Genomic DNA, 12,497 nt, shown 5'->3' on the forward strand with positions numbered 1-12,497 from the left:
CTATATGCTATTTACAAGAGACACACTTGAAGCCTAAAAGAAGAAAAATATTGATGTGAAAAGAATGGGAAAGGATATACTAAGCAAATACTAACCAAATAAAAATGTGGTATTAGTTTTATTAATATCAGACAAAATAAACTCCAAAGCATTACAAGAAATAAAAGGGTCTCTGCACCTAGAAGACATAAAATGAAATTAGGTACATCTCATAAAATAGCCTCAAATTACATAAAGCAAAATTGTCAGCACCTGAAAGAAAAATCAGCAACTTTATCATCACAGACGACTTACGCATACTTCTGTCAATCCGATTAAAAAAAAAAATATGAATACAACCAAAGAAGACTTTAACCACATACTTAATGGGTGTATAAAACAGTGGCAGGCACACTAACCCAAAAGACCAAGCCCATAGCCAACGAGTTGATTCCAGCTCACTGTAAAAGTTTTATTGGAACACAGCCATGCCCACTTGTTTACGTGATCTCTATGGCTGCTTTTGCACTATAGGAGTAGAGCTGAATAGTTGCATCAGGGACTGCCTCGCTTGCAGGCTTAAAAAATTCATTATCTGGCCCAGTAAGAAAAAGTTTGCTGACCCCTGGTATGGAACACTCTGTCAACCCAACAAGTGGAGAATGCATATTCTAATTAGACAAAAAGGAATACTTAAAAAAACTGATGACATATTAGGCCATAAATCAAGCCTCTACACATTTCAAATAACTGGTCTGAGATTATAATGCAGTTAAGTTAAAAATTAATAAAATAGCTAGGAGCAAGCCATACATTTAAGAATTTAAAAGACCACCTACAAATAGTTCACAGGTCAAAGAAGAAATCACAAAGCAAATTAAAATTAAATGAAATTTCAATGAACAAAAACACTCCATATCAAAACTTATGGGATACAGCTACAATAGTGCTTAGAAGGATATTTATGTATTTATATCCATTTATTAGAAAAAAGAAAGGCTTAAAACCAATGAGCTAAGCGTACATCTCAAAAAGTTAAAAAATAAGAGAAGAACCCAAAGGAAGTAAAAAGAAGGAAATATTTATTAACTCAAGGAAAAAAAATATACCTATTACCATTCAAGAAGTTGAATCAGAAGTTCAAAATGTTTCCATGAAGAACACACCAAACCCAGAAGCTTTTCAGGTGATTTCTACCAATTTTTCAAAGAACAGATACTTATAAACAGATACTTTTAAAAAAAAAAAAGATAAGAGAAAAAGAGGAAATCTTGATACCAAACCAGAAAAGGACAGTACAACAATAATCCATTACTGGTCAATCTTATTCAGTAAGAACATGTAAAAACCATAAACAAAAATGGACAAATATGATGCATCAAATGTACAAAAAAAAAAAAAATCACACCATGAAAATCAGACTTACCCCAAATGCAGAGTTGCTTTCACTCACACACACACACACCAATTCATGTAATTCATCACATTAACAGATTAAAGCAGAAAAAAAATCATAATAGTTTAAAAAAAATTGATAACATTCAACAGGCTTTCCTTATTTAAAAAAAATAAAAACAACTTTTAGTAGTGAGCCAGGAATCGAAGGCTCCATAGCTCCATATAGGCAATAACAAATTAGACCTCAGAGCACATTCTTTGCAGTCCTGAAAACATATCAATGGTCAAAATCAACCTCCCAAAGCATAGGTTAGGAGCCCTAGTGGCACAGTGGTTAAGAGCTTGGCTTTTAACCAAAAGGTCAGCAGTTCGAGTCTACCAGCCATTCCTTGGAAACCCTACGGGGCAGTTCTACTCTGTCCTATAGGGTCGCTATGAGTCGAAATCAATTTGACGCCAATGGATTAAACATAGATTAAGCTACAGCAGAGAGGAAGAAGTGAAAACAATAGAGTAACTACTACCTCTTCTAGTTTTCTATCATTTTTAACTTTATCAGGTTTTCCTCATATTCGGCACAGACTAGGGAGCTGAGGAAGAGGATAAAGTTTTCCAGCAAAAGTAAAGCTTGAACCATATCTTGGAAGACAGAGCAACAGATGTCAGATACAAAAAGAGTGCATTTCAGAACAAGGGATACCAAGATTCTCTTAGAGAGAACATGGTGCTTTCAACAAAGTGCCAGTAATTCAGTATGGCTGAGGAGAGGAAAGTATCAGGACAGGAGGCTGGAGAGATAAGCCAGAGCCAGGAAAAAGAGTGGGCTTTGTTTTCTTGATAGGGCTGGAATAAAGAAAGAATTCAGTTTTACACATGTAAATATCTATAAGACATTCAAGAGGGTATGTGGAGTTGAAGAGACAAGCCTGGGTCACTGTTAGCTGATACAGGAGTTCAAATCATGGATGTAGGTAATCACTCAAAAAGAATAAGTAAAAGAAAAGAAGGCTACAGATTCCTGAAGAGCAGTAACATTTAAGAAGGAGACAGAGAGGCTCCTTTAAAGATAACTAATAAGTAAGAGCTGAAGAAGAAGAAGGACGGACGAAACCTCTATCCAGTTCCCCAAGTTCCTCCTACTCCTCCTGATCCTATTCCCAAACAAAATCCTATTTGTGTCCATCAATTGAATTCAAAGTATCTAGTAAAAATTCAAGCACACCAGAGTAGTCAAATAAGAGAAGTGTCCTAATCTACACACAATTAGAAGCATCCCTTGAGTTCCTGTAACTATGAAACATATTCAAATAATGGACAATTACACTTAAAAGATTCTAGTGTAGGGGTCCTGTGAGCTCAGTGTTCATTATGTAAGTACTAACTGTTACAATGTTGCAAAGGGAACTTACAAATTTTGCAAAAGATGTAGGATTTAATGGAGTAAGTATTGGTCAAGTCATGCATAGAGCCATGAGAAGTTAGGATCTGGCAGAGCAATAAAACAGAAAACTTTGAGGATGATAATATAATAGGTGTTTCAGCTATGTCTATATATTAAGAGATAACAAAAAATAACTGAAGCCCTCCAATGTTTTTTGCAAAAATGAACCTTCTTTATAATCATGTGGCAAAAGCCAAAAATAAACTGAAGCATTTCAATTTGTATCAGAATATAAATGACAAAATTATGTAAGAATATGACCAAAGACAAGTTGTGGAATGATATCAAGCACATGATACATGAAGAAAGCAAGAAGTCATTAAAAAGACAGGAAAGAAAGAAAAAAACAAAATGGATGTTAGAAGAGACTCTGAAACTTGCCCCTGAATGTGGAGTAGCTAAAGTGAATGGAAAAAAACGATGAAGTAAAAGAGCTGAACAGAAGATTTCAAAAGGGTGGTTCGAGAAGACAAAGTATTATAATGAAATGTGCAAACACCCAGAGGTTAAAAAGCCAAAAGGGAAGAACACTCTCTGCATTTCTCAAACTGAAAAACTGAAGAAAAAATTCAAGCTTCAAGTTGCAATACTGAAGAATTCTATGGGCAAAATGCTGAATGATACAGGAAGCATCAAAAGAACATGGGCGAAATATAGAGTCACTGTACCAAAAACAATCGATCAGTGTTCAACCATTTCAGGAGGTAACATATGATCAAGAACAGATGACACTGAAGGAAGAGGTCCAAACTGCACTGAAAGCAGTGACAAAAAACAAGGTTACCGGAATTGACGGAATACCAATTGAGATGTTCTGACAAATAAATGCCTCCCTGGAAGCGCTCACTTGTCTAAGCCAAAAAAATTTGGAAGACAACTACCTGGCCAACCGACTGGAAGAGATCCATATTTGTGCCCATTCCAAAGAAAGGTGATCCAATACAATGCTAAAATTATCGAACAGTAATATTAATATCCCACACAAGTAAAATTCTGCTGAATATCATTCAAAAGCAGTTGTAGCAGTACATTGAGAAGGGACTGCCAGAAATTCAAGCCGGATTCAGAAGAGACATGGAGCAAGGAATATCATTGCTGATGTCAGATGGCTCATGGCTGAAAGCACAGAATACCAGAATAACCTGTGTTTTACTGACTATGCAAAGGCATTCAACTGTGCGGATCAAAACAAATTATGGATAACACTGCAAAGAATGGAAATTCCAGAACACTTAATTGTGCTCATGAAGAACCTATACTTAGATCAAGAGGCAGTCGTTCAAACAGAACAAGGGGATACTGTGTGGTTTAAAGTCAGGAAAGGTGTGCGTCAGGGTTGTATCCTTTCGCCATACCTATTCAATCTGTATGCTGAGCAAATAATCCAATAAGCTGGACTAAATGAAGAAGAATGCAGCATCAGGATTGTAGGAAGACTCATCAACAACTTGTGATACACAGATAACACAACCTTGCTGCTGATAGTGAAGAGAACTTGAAATATGTACTGATGAAGATCAAAGACTACAGCCTTCAGTATGCTTTACACCTCAACATAAAGAAAACAAAAATCCTCATAACTGGACCAATAAGCAAAATCATGATAAAGGAGAAAATATTGAAGTTGTCAAGGATTTCATTTTACCTGGACCCACCACAATCAATGCCCATGAAAGTTAAGAAATCAAATGGCATATTGCATTGGGCAAATTTGTTGAAAAGATTGCTTTAAAGTGTTAAAAGCAAAGATATCACTTTAAGGACTAAGGTGCGCCTGACCCAAGCTATAGTGTTTTCAATCTCCTCATATGCATGTGAAAGCTAGATTATGAATAAGGAAGACCAAAGATGAATTGAATTTGAATTATGGTGTGGCAAAGAATACAGAATATACCATGGACTGCCACATCAATGAACAAATTTGTCATGGAAGAACTACTGCCAGAATGCACATTAGAAACAATGATGGCGAGACTTCATCTCACATACTTTGGACCTGTTATCAGGAGGGACCGGTTCCTGAAGGAGGGCATCATGCTTCGTAAAGTAGAGGGTCAGAGAAAAAGAGGAAGACCCTCAGTGAAATGGACTGACACAGCGGCTCCAACAATGGGCTCAAGCATAACAATGACTGTGAGGATGGTGCAGGACTGGGCAATGTTTCATTCTGTTGTACACAGGGTCACTAAGAATCGGTATCTACTGAATGGCACTTAACAACACCAACATAATCATGGGATAAAAGCCAAAGTTAAACTGAAGCATTTTATTTTGTACCAGAATATAACTGACAAAATTATGTAAGAAAAAAATTAACGGTTTATTCTTATTCATTCTACAAATTAGCAAACAGTTACAATTTGTGGTGCAATGGATCACTTTTGTGTGCCCTTTCTAGACATGGTCTTATAACTACCACCCAAGTGAGTGGGTAAAAATGATTGGGTGGGACTGTGCAAATAAGGCAAATTTTGGCCCACCAATGGGACTGGTCAGTTCTGCCTTAAAAGAGAGCCAATTCCAGAGCAGAGAGAAGATCCCATCACCACCAAGGAAGAACAGCCAGGAGCAGAGAGCATGTCCTTTGGACTTGGCTGTGCTGAGAAGCTCCTGGAACCAGGAGACAGAGAGCTGTCAAGAAGCAGTGGCTCAGAAACAGTGGCAGGAGATGGTGTGGTGGGCTTTCCTTTGGACAGGAGGCTTGCTGGCAGAGTAGCATGCCTCTGGACACTTATTGGCAGGGTGAAAAGAGCTTTGTAACACTTGCCTGAGTAAGGCACAGGCCAAGGGGTCAGAAAGGCATTTCTGTGAGTACAGCTGAGAAGAGACTGTCCTGATGGAAGAACTGTATCCTGAGCATTCCTGAACCTGAACTGTAACCTGTTACTTCCTTAATAAACCCCATAACCGTGAGTATTGTCTGTGAGTTCTGTGTGGCCATTGCAATGAATTATGGAACACAGCAGAGAAGTAGAGAGTGCTGTGGGAGGGATGGTTGGTGTCAGAATTAGTAAAGATGGCAGAGAGTAGAGGTGTGTCTGACTTCCGCCTCATAGGAATCATCCTTGGGCTGTTGGTCTTGATTCTCTTTCCCCCTTGTGAAGTTAGAGGAGGTCAGATACCACCCCCACACCATTTTTATACAATTACAACTTAGATTTTGTTAAATATGAGAAGTGTATTTTTATAAATTATGTTACATTTTCAAGATAAAGTACCAATTTTTTCTTCCTCCTACTCCGATCTTCCATTTACTATGAAATTTTTGTCCCTGTTTTACATGGATTTATATAAATAGCCATTCAAGCACTAATTATCCTCAATAAAGCAGACTGCCTGTATTAGCATGGATACTCAATCCAATTAGAAGAAAGCCTCTGGGAAAAAAGAACATTTAGCATTACCACGAACTAGGGAACTCATTCACTGGATTAATCTTAAAAGATTACTCATAGCTTCAAATCTAGTAGAAAATGCAAAAATTATGTACTTCCTACTTGGTATCTCATAGTTTATAGATATAACTATACTGATAGATAAGTTCTCTCAAATGTATAAGTTAAAGCATTTTTTTAATTAACATAATTTTAGAAAAAATTTTCACTTAACCTTCAACTGGTAGCAGTTCCTTACAATATTAGCTTTAACTGTTCTTGAAGTCGATAAATTTTTTTAGAAGTCTCAATAACCACCTCCTAAGTTACAAGTTTGGGAGGCAGTAGAGCATTGTAGTTAAAAACATGAGCTTTGGAGTGTGACCAACCTGGGTTCCGCTTTGGCTCCATTTACTAGCTGTGTAACCTGGGGCAAGTTATTTAACCTCTCTAAGTCTCAGTTTCTTTATCTGTAAAATAGAGATAATAATAGTATCTATTTCATAGTGTTGTTGTGAGGATTAAACGAGATAATGCAGGCTTAGTACAATGCCTGGCACTTAAAAAAAATAACCTTTTGTTATTATGGTTTTTATAAGCTTAAATTTTTAAGTATCACATGAAGCTCTGCAATGGTAAAATACATGTACCCAAGACTTTTCATACAAGTTGCTCAAAATAAGCTAAATTTCAACTAGTGAAAGCTAAGGGAACGATTTCTCCTTAGATGTATGAGGCACTCCTCAACAATGCAATATATAACATCAAGAAAGGGCAACTTTTAAGGCCAAAGGAAAACATCTATATATAAAGTATACAGACATTTACAGTTAAAACATCTTGGACTTCACAACACCTTTCATAAGTGATTTTTAAAAACCTTACAGGTTTGTTTCTCGCTCCTGTGAAGTAGTTTAACCAGTAATCAGTTGCTGTCAAGTCAATTTTGACTAAGTATTATTCCCTTCCCTTTAAAGAGGAAAATGAAAGAAATTCTGATATGAGAAAGTTAATGGACTTGAAAGATAATAGCAAAATGAAACATAAATTGAGGTTCTCTAATTGCCCATCACTGCTGTGTAAAGATATCAAATCTAGAAGTATATTTTCCCAAAATAGGAGGTTTAGATCTTTATAGAATCCTTATCAGACTCTTATGAGAAAGTCATATTAATCTATGTTAGCCAAAGAATGTATTCCTGAGAAGTTTATATAAAACATCTACTGGCCAACATTTTGAAGGGAATATATACTGTAATCTGCTTCTGTAAAACCTAGATCTACCAAGTTTATGAACTGAAAAGAAAATAAATAAAAATTTTCTAAAAGTTCAAATGACTTTAATGTCTAATTTTAACGTAAGACTTTTTAAAGACTATAACTACAGCTGCAAAAATGCACTTTCCTACCACTCTTTAAATATGTTTTAGGTGTAACAAGTTTCATAAAACACCACAAAAAAAACTTTGGTTTGTTTAATATTTTTTAAATATTTGAGTAGAAGTAGATAAAAATTGGGAAACTGATCAGTCAGTAGAGTAGTTAAATCCTTGATTTTGAACTTTAATTTTTGCGTAAAAAATAGCTATTATAGGAATTGTCTCATATTTTTCAATAAAAAATATAACTTTAGATAACCTTTAAAATAACTGACAATTAAAATGTACACAGCTCTACACAGAGAAACTTAATTTTCCTAAATCATCTTCCATCTGTCCTATCACTACACTCTACCTAGAAAAGGCTGGTATGTAAAATTTTCTATACCAAGTAATACTCCACTCAGAATCTTTTTGGTTTTCACGGTAGTAATTAATTCAATTGAGAAGGTCTGATATGATAAAATAAAAAACCCTTGTTCTCATTTTTAATATACATCAACCACCCACTGCCCCCCGCCCCCCGCTGGACAAATACTTTTCATCACCTGTTTTCCAATTTAATATTTATAGATTTATAATCATTTCCTATAGTACCAACTTAAAAGAAGAAAGTTTAGAAAATGGAGAAAAATGATCACATACCTGCCCATCTAAGTCGAACGCTAAACAAGCTATACCATGTGTATGAACATCCTTCAGCACTGATATGGTCTGCACAGTGTATGAATCCCAGACACAGATATAAGGTTCTTTTCCAACTTGTCCTGTTGCTACTAATACTCGTTCAGGATGCAAAGCAAGGCTGCAAGATAAATAAATAAATGAGCAAACAGTCTTAAAGTAATTGCTTATAGAGCTTTTATAGCTTTTTATAACATTTGTACATGTTAAATATGAAAATTAGACCTTATCCATTTTCAATAATCTGGATTTAACATAAATTAACTTTTATACACAACAGTCTCAACAATGGGCTCAAATATATCAAAGATCATGAAAATGGTGCAGGACTGGGCAATGCTTCATTTTGTTATATATAAGGTCACCATGAGTCAGAGCCTACTCAACAGCACCTAAAAAAAAAAAAAAATGTATGCTAAAAGTTACTAAGGAGTTCTGGTACCACAATGGTTCAGCACTGGGCTGCTAATCAAAAGGTCAGCTGTTCAAACGCACCAGTTGCTCTATGGAAGAAAGACCTGGCCATCTGCTCCAAAAAGATTATAGCTTAGGAAGCCCTATTGGGCAGTTCCACTCTGTTATTTAGGCTCACTATGAGCTATGAGTCAGAATCAACTTGATAGCATGCGACAACAAAAGTTACTACTTTAATAGTATACCTGATTAACAATTAATGATAGATTAATCATACCCTTCATAAACCCTGTTATATGATATAATGTGTGTAAATTTTTTAAGAAAAGAACTCTGACAAAGGATGAACCAAATCAGCAACAATGTAGTAGGAATGCTACCATGTGCTGTTTTCTCATTTGGTATTCACTGGTTTCCAAACCCTTTATCCCATTTTACTCTTCCTTTTATTAGATAAAGGTACACCAAATCTTAAAGTAGCTAAAATAGTATTTAGTAGCTATGCTAAAGATTAACATTCAACTAAACTGTAATATTAATCCTTAAATTACAAATCATTTTAAGAAAACAAAAAGGTCACTCATAATCTACATAAAGTAATTTATGAGTGGTGCCCTGGTGGCTTAGGGGTTAAGAGCTTGGCTGCTAACCAAAAAGTGGGCAGTTTGAATCCACCAGCCGATCCTTGGAAACTCTATGAGGCAGCTCTACTCTGTCCTATAGGGTCGCAATGAGTCTGAATCAAGAGTCTTTAAAAACAAAAGTATTCACAGTTGGTAATGGTTTTGACATTATACATGAAGCAAAAGGTCATCAAAAAGAAAGAAAAGATCAAAACAGATGTCAGAAGAGACTCTGAAACTTGCCACTGAATGTAGAGTAGCTAAAGCAAACAGAAGAAATGATGAAGTAAAACAGCCGAGCTGAAGGTTTCAAAGGGCAGCTTGAGAAGACAAAGTCAAGTATTATAATGAAATGTGCAAGGACCTGGAATTAGAAAGCCAAAAAGGAAGAACATGCTCAGCATTTCTCAAGCTGAAAGAACTGAAGAAAAATTCAAGTCTCGACTTGCAATATTGAGGGATTTTATGGGCAAAATACTGAACAAGGCAGGAAGCCTCAAAAGAAGATGGAAGGAATACACACCGTAGCAGAAAGAATTTGTTAATGTTCAACCACTTCCAAAACCAAACCAAACCCATTGCCGTCGAGTTGATCCTGACTCACAGTGATCCTACAGAACAGAGAAGAACTGTCCCATATGGTTTTCAAGGAGCAGCTGGTAGATTTGAACTGTTGACTTTATGGCACACAGCAGAGCTCTTAAGCACTGTGCCACCAGGCTCCTTGATCGTTTCAGAAGGCAGCATATGATCAAGAACTAATGCTACTAAAGGAAGAAATACATACTGTGCTGATGGCGCTTGCAAAAGACAAGCCTCTAGAAATTGACGACATGCCAAATGAGCTGCTTGGCCACCTACTAGAAGAGATCCATATTCATGACCATGCCAAAGAAAGTCAATCAAACAGAAAGTGGCAATCATCAAATAATGTCATTAATATCATGTGCCAGCAAAATTCTGCTGAAGATAATTCAAAAACAACTGCAGCAGTACATCAACAGGGAAATGCCAAAAATTCAAGCCGGATTCAGTAGAGGGTGTGGAACGAGAGATATCGTTGCTGATGTCAGACAGATCTTGGCCAAATGCAGAGAATACCAGAAAGATGTCTATCTGTGTTCTACCAACTATGTGAAAGCATTTGACTGTATGGATCATAACAAATTATGGGTAACATTGTGTCATCAATTGAATTGTGTTCCCCAAAAAATGTGTATCAACTTGGCTAGGCCATGATTCCCAGTATTGTATGACTCTCCACCCTTTTGTGATTTTCCTCTGTGTTGTAACTCCTATCTCTATGGTGTTAATGAGATGGGTTTAGTAGTAGTTACATTAATGAGGCAGGACTCAATTTATAAGATTAGATTGTGTCTTAAGCCGATCTCTTTTGAGATATAAAAGAGAGAAGCGAGCAGAGAGACATGGGGACCTTATACCACCAAGAAAGCAGCACCAGGAGCAGAATGTATCTTTTGGATCCAGGGTTCCTGCAGGGAGAAGCTCCCAGACCAAGGATCTTCCTCCAGAGCCAACAGATAAAGCCTTCCCCTGAAGCTGGCACCCTGAATTTGGACTTCTAGCCTACTAAGACTGTGAGAGAATAAACTTCTGTTTGCTAAAGTCATCCACTTTTGGTATTTCTGTTATAGCAGCACTAGATAACTAAGACACATTACAAAGAATGGGGATTCCAGAACACTTAATTGTGCTCATGAGGAACCTGTACATGGATCAAGAGGCTGTCATTTGAATAGAACAAGAGAATACTGCATGATTTAAAATCACAAAAGGGGTGCAGCAGGGTTGTATACTTTCACCTTACTTATTCAAAGTATATGCTCAGCATATAATCCGAGAAGCTGGACTAAATAAGGAAGAACATCACACCAGGACTGGAGGAAGATTAACAACCTGTGACATGCAGATGACACAACCTTGCTTGCTGAAAGTGAAGATGACTTGAAGCACTTACTGATGAAGGTAAAAGACTACAGCCTTCTGTATGGATTATATCTGAACATAAAGAAAACAAAAATCTTTACAACTGGACAAATAAACAATACTGTAACAAATGGAGAAGAAACTGAAATTGTGGAAGAGTTCATTCTTCATATCAACAATCAATGCCCATGGAAGCAACAGTCATGAAATTAAATGACATATTGCACTGGGTAAATCTGTGGCAAAAGGCCTCTTTATAGTGTTAAAGACAAAGATGTCATTTTGATGACCAAAGTGCACCTGATCCAAGCTGTGATCTTTTCCATCACCCCAAATGCATGCAAAAGCTGGACAATAGAAAAGGAAGACTGAAAAAGAATTGACATTCGAATTGCAGTGTTGGCAAAGAATACTGAATACACCACTCATTGCCAAGCAAATCTGTCTTGGAGGAAGTACAGTCGGGATGCTCCTTAGAAGCATGGATGGCAAGACTTCATCTCACTTCCTTTAGACATGTCATCAGGGGAGACTAATCACTGGAAAAGGTCATCATGGTTGGTAAACTACAGGCTCAGTGGAAAAGAGGGAGATCCTCAGTGAAAGGGACTGACCCAATGGCTGCAACAACTGGCTCAAACATAGCAACAACTGTGAGGATGGCACAGGACTGAGCAACGTTTAGTTCTGTTATACATAAGGCAACTATAAGACAGAGCCGACTTGACAATACCTAACAACCATAGTTTCAACAACAAATGGTTTATGTACAGTAGCAGAAATAGGGAGTGAGTATAAATTTCTCCTTGATAAAATTTTCTAGATAATTTAGATAACCAGATTTGCCTTTGAGAGGAAAAAAAAATCACTACTATCATCAGGCTAGAGGATGAACTAAAAGGGGAAAGTCAGGAGAGCAGTGTAGCAGAACTAACTGATTGGATACAGGGTGTAAGGGAAAGAGAGGAGTCTACAATGACTGTTGGATTTCTGGCCTGGGCATCTGGGTAGTTTGGGGAGGCATTCATCAAGTTAGGGAATACTGAATGAGTAATTAGAGGTAGGGAAGATGAGTGTTGCTATGGATATACTGAGTTCAAGTTAAATTACCCAAGAGAAAATGGATATATAACACTAAAGTTCATGACAGAGCTCTAATCAGGGATATCTAATACTAAGTTTGAGAGCAATGAGAATGAGAAAAGTATCAAGAACAGAAAGCTGAGTAAACATTTATAAAAGCAATAAGTTTTACTGA

The 12,497-nt window shown here is 36.7% G+C and overlaps 1 protein-coding gene across 14 annotated transcripts in view; it reads right to left on the reverse strand.

Moving 5' to 3' along the window:
- Window positions 1–12,497, reverse strand: part of EML5 (EMAP like 5) — a 170,793-nt gene that overhangs the window by 138,209 nt on the left and 20,087 nt on the right. For all 14 annotated transcript variants that reach the window (XR_007518849.1, XM_049897337.1, XM_049897336.1 and 11 more), the window contains exon 2: window positions 8,217–8,376. Coding sequence is in view for 13 of the 14 variants with exons in the window: in XM_049897337.1 (XP_049753294.1) it covers window positions 8,217–8,376 (160 nt within the window). In the remaining variant the exon portion in view is untranslated. The remainder of the gene's footprint in view (window positions 1–8,216; window positions 8,377–12,497) is intronic.

This window comes from Elephas maximus, chromosome 10, assembly GCF_024166365.1.
Source record: "Elephas maximus indicus isolate mEleMax1 chromosome 10, mEleMax1 primary haplotype, whole genome shotgun sequence".
Taxonomy (NCBI): Eukaryota; Metazoa; Chordata; class Mammalia; order Proboscidea; family Elephantidae; genus Elephas; species Elephas maximus.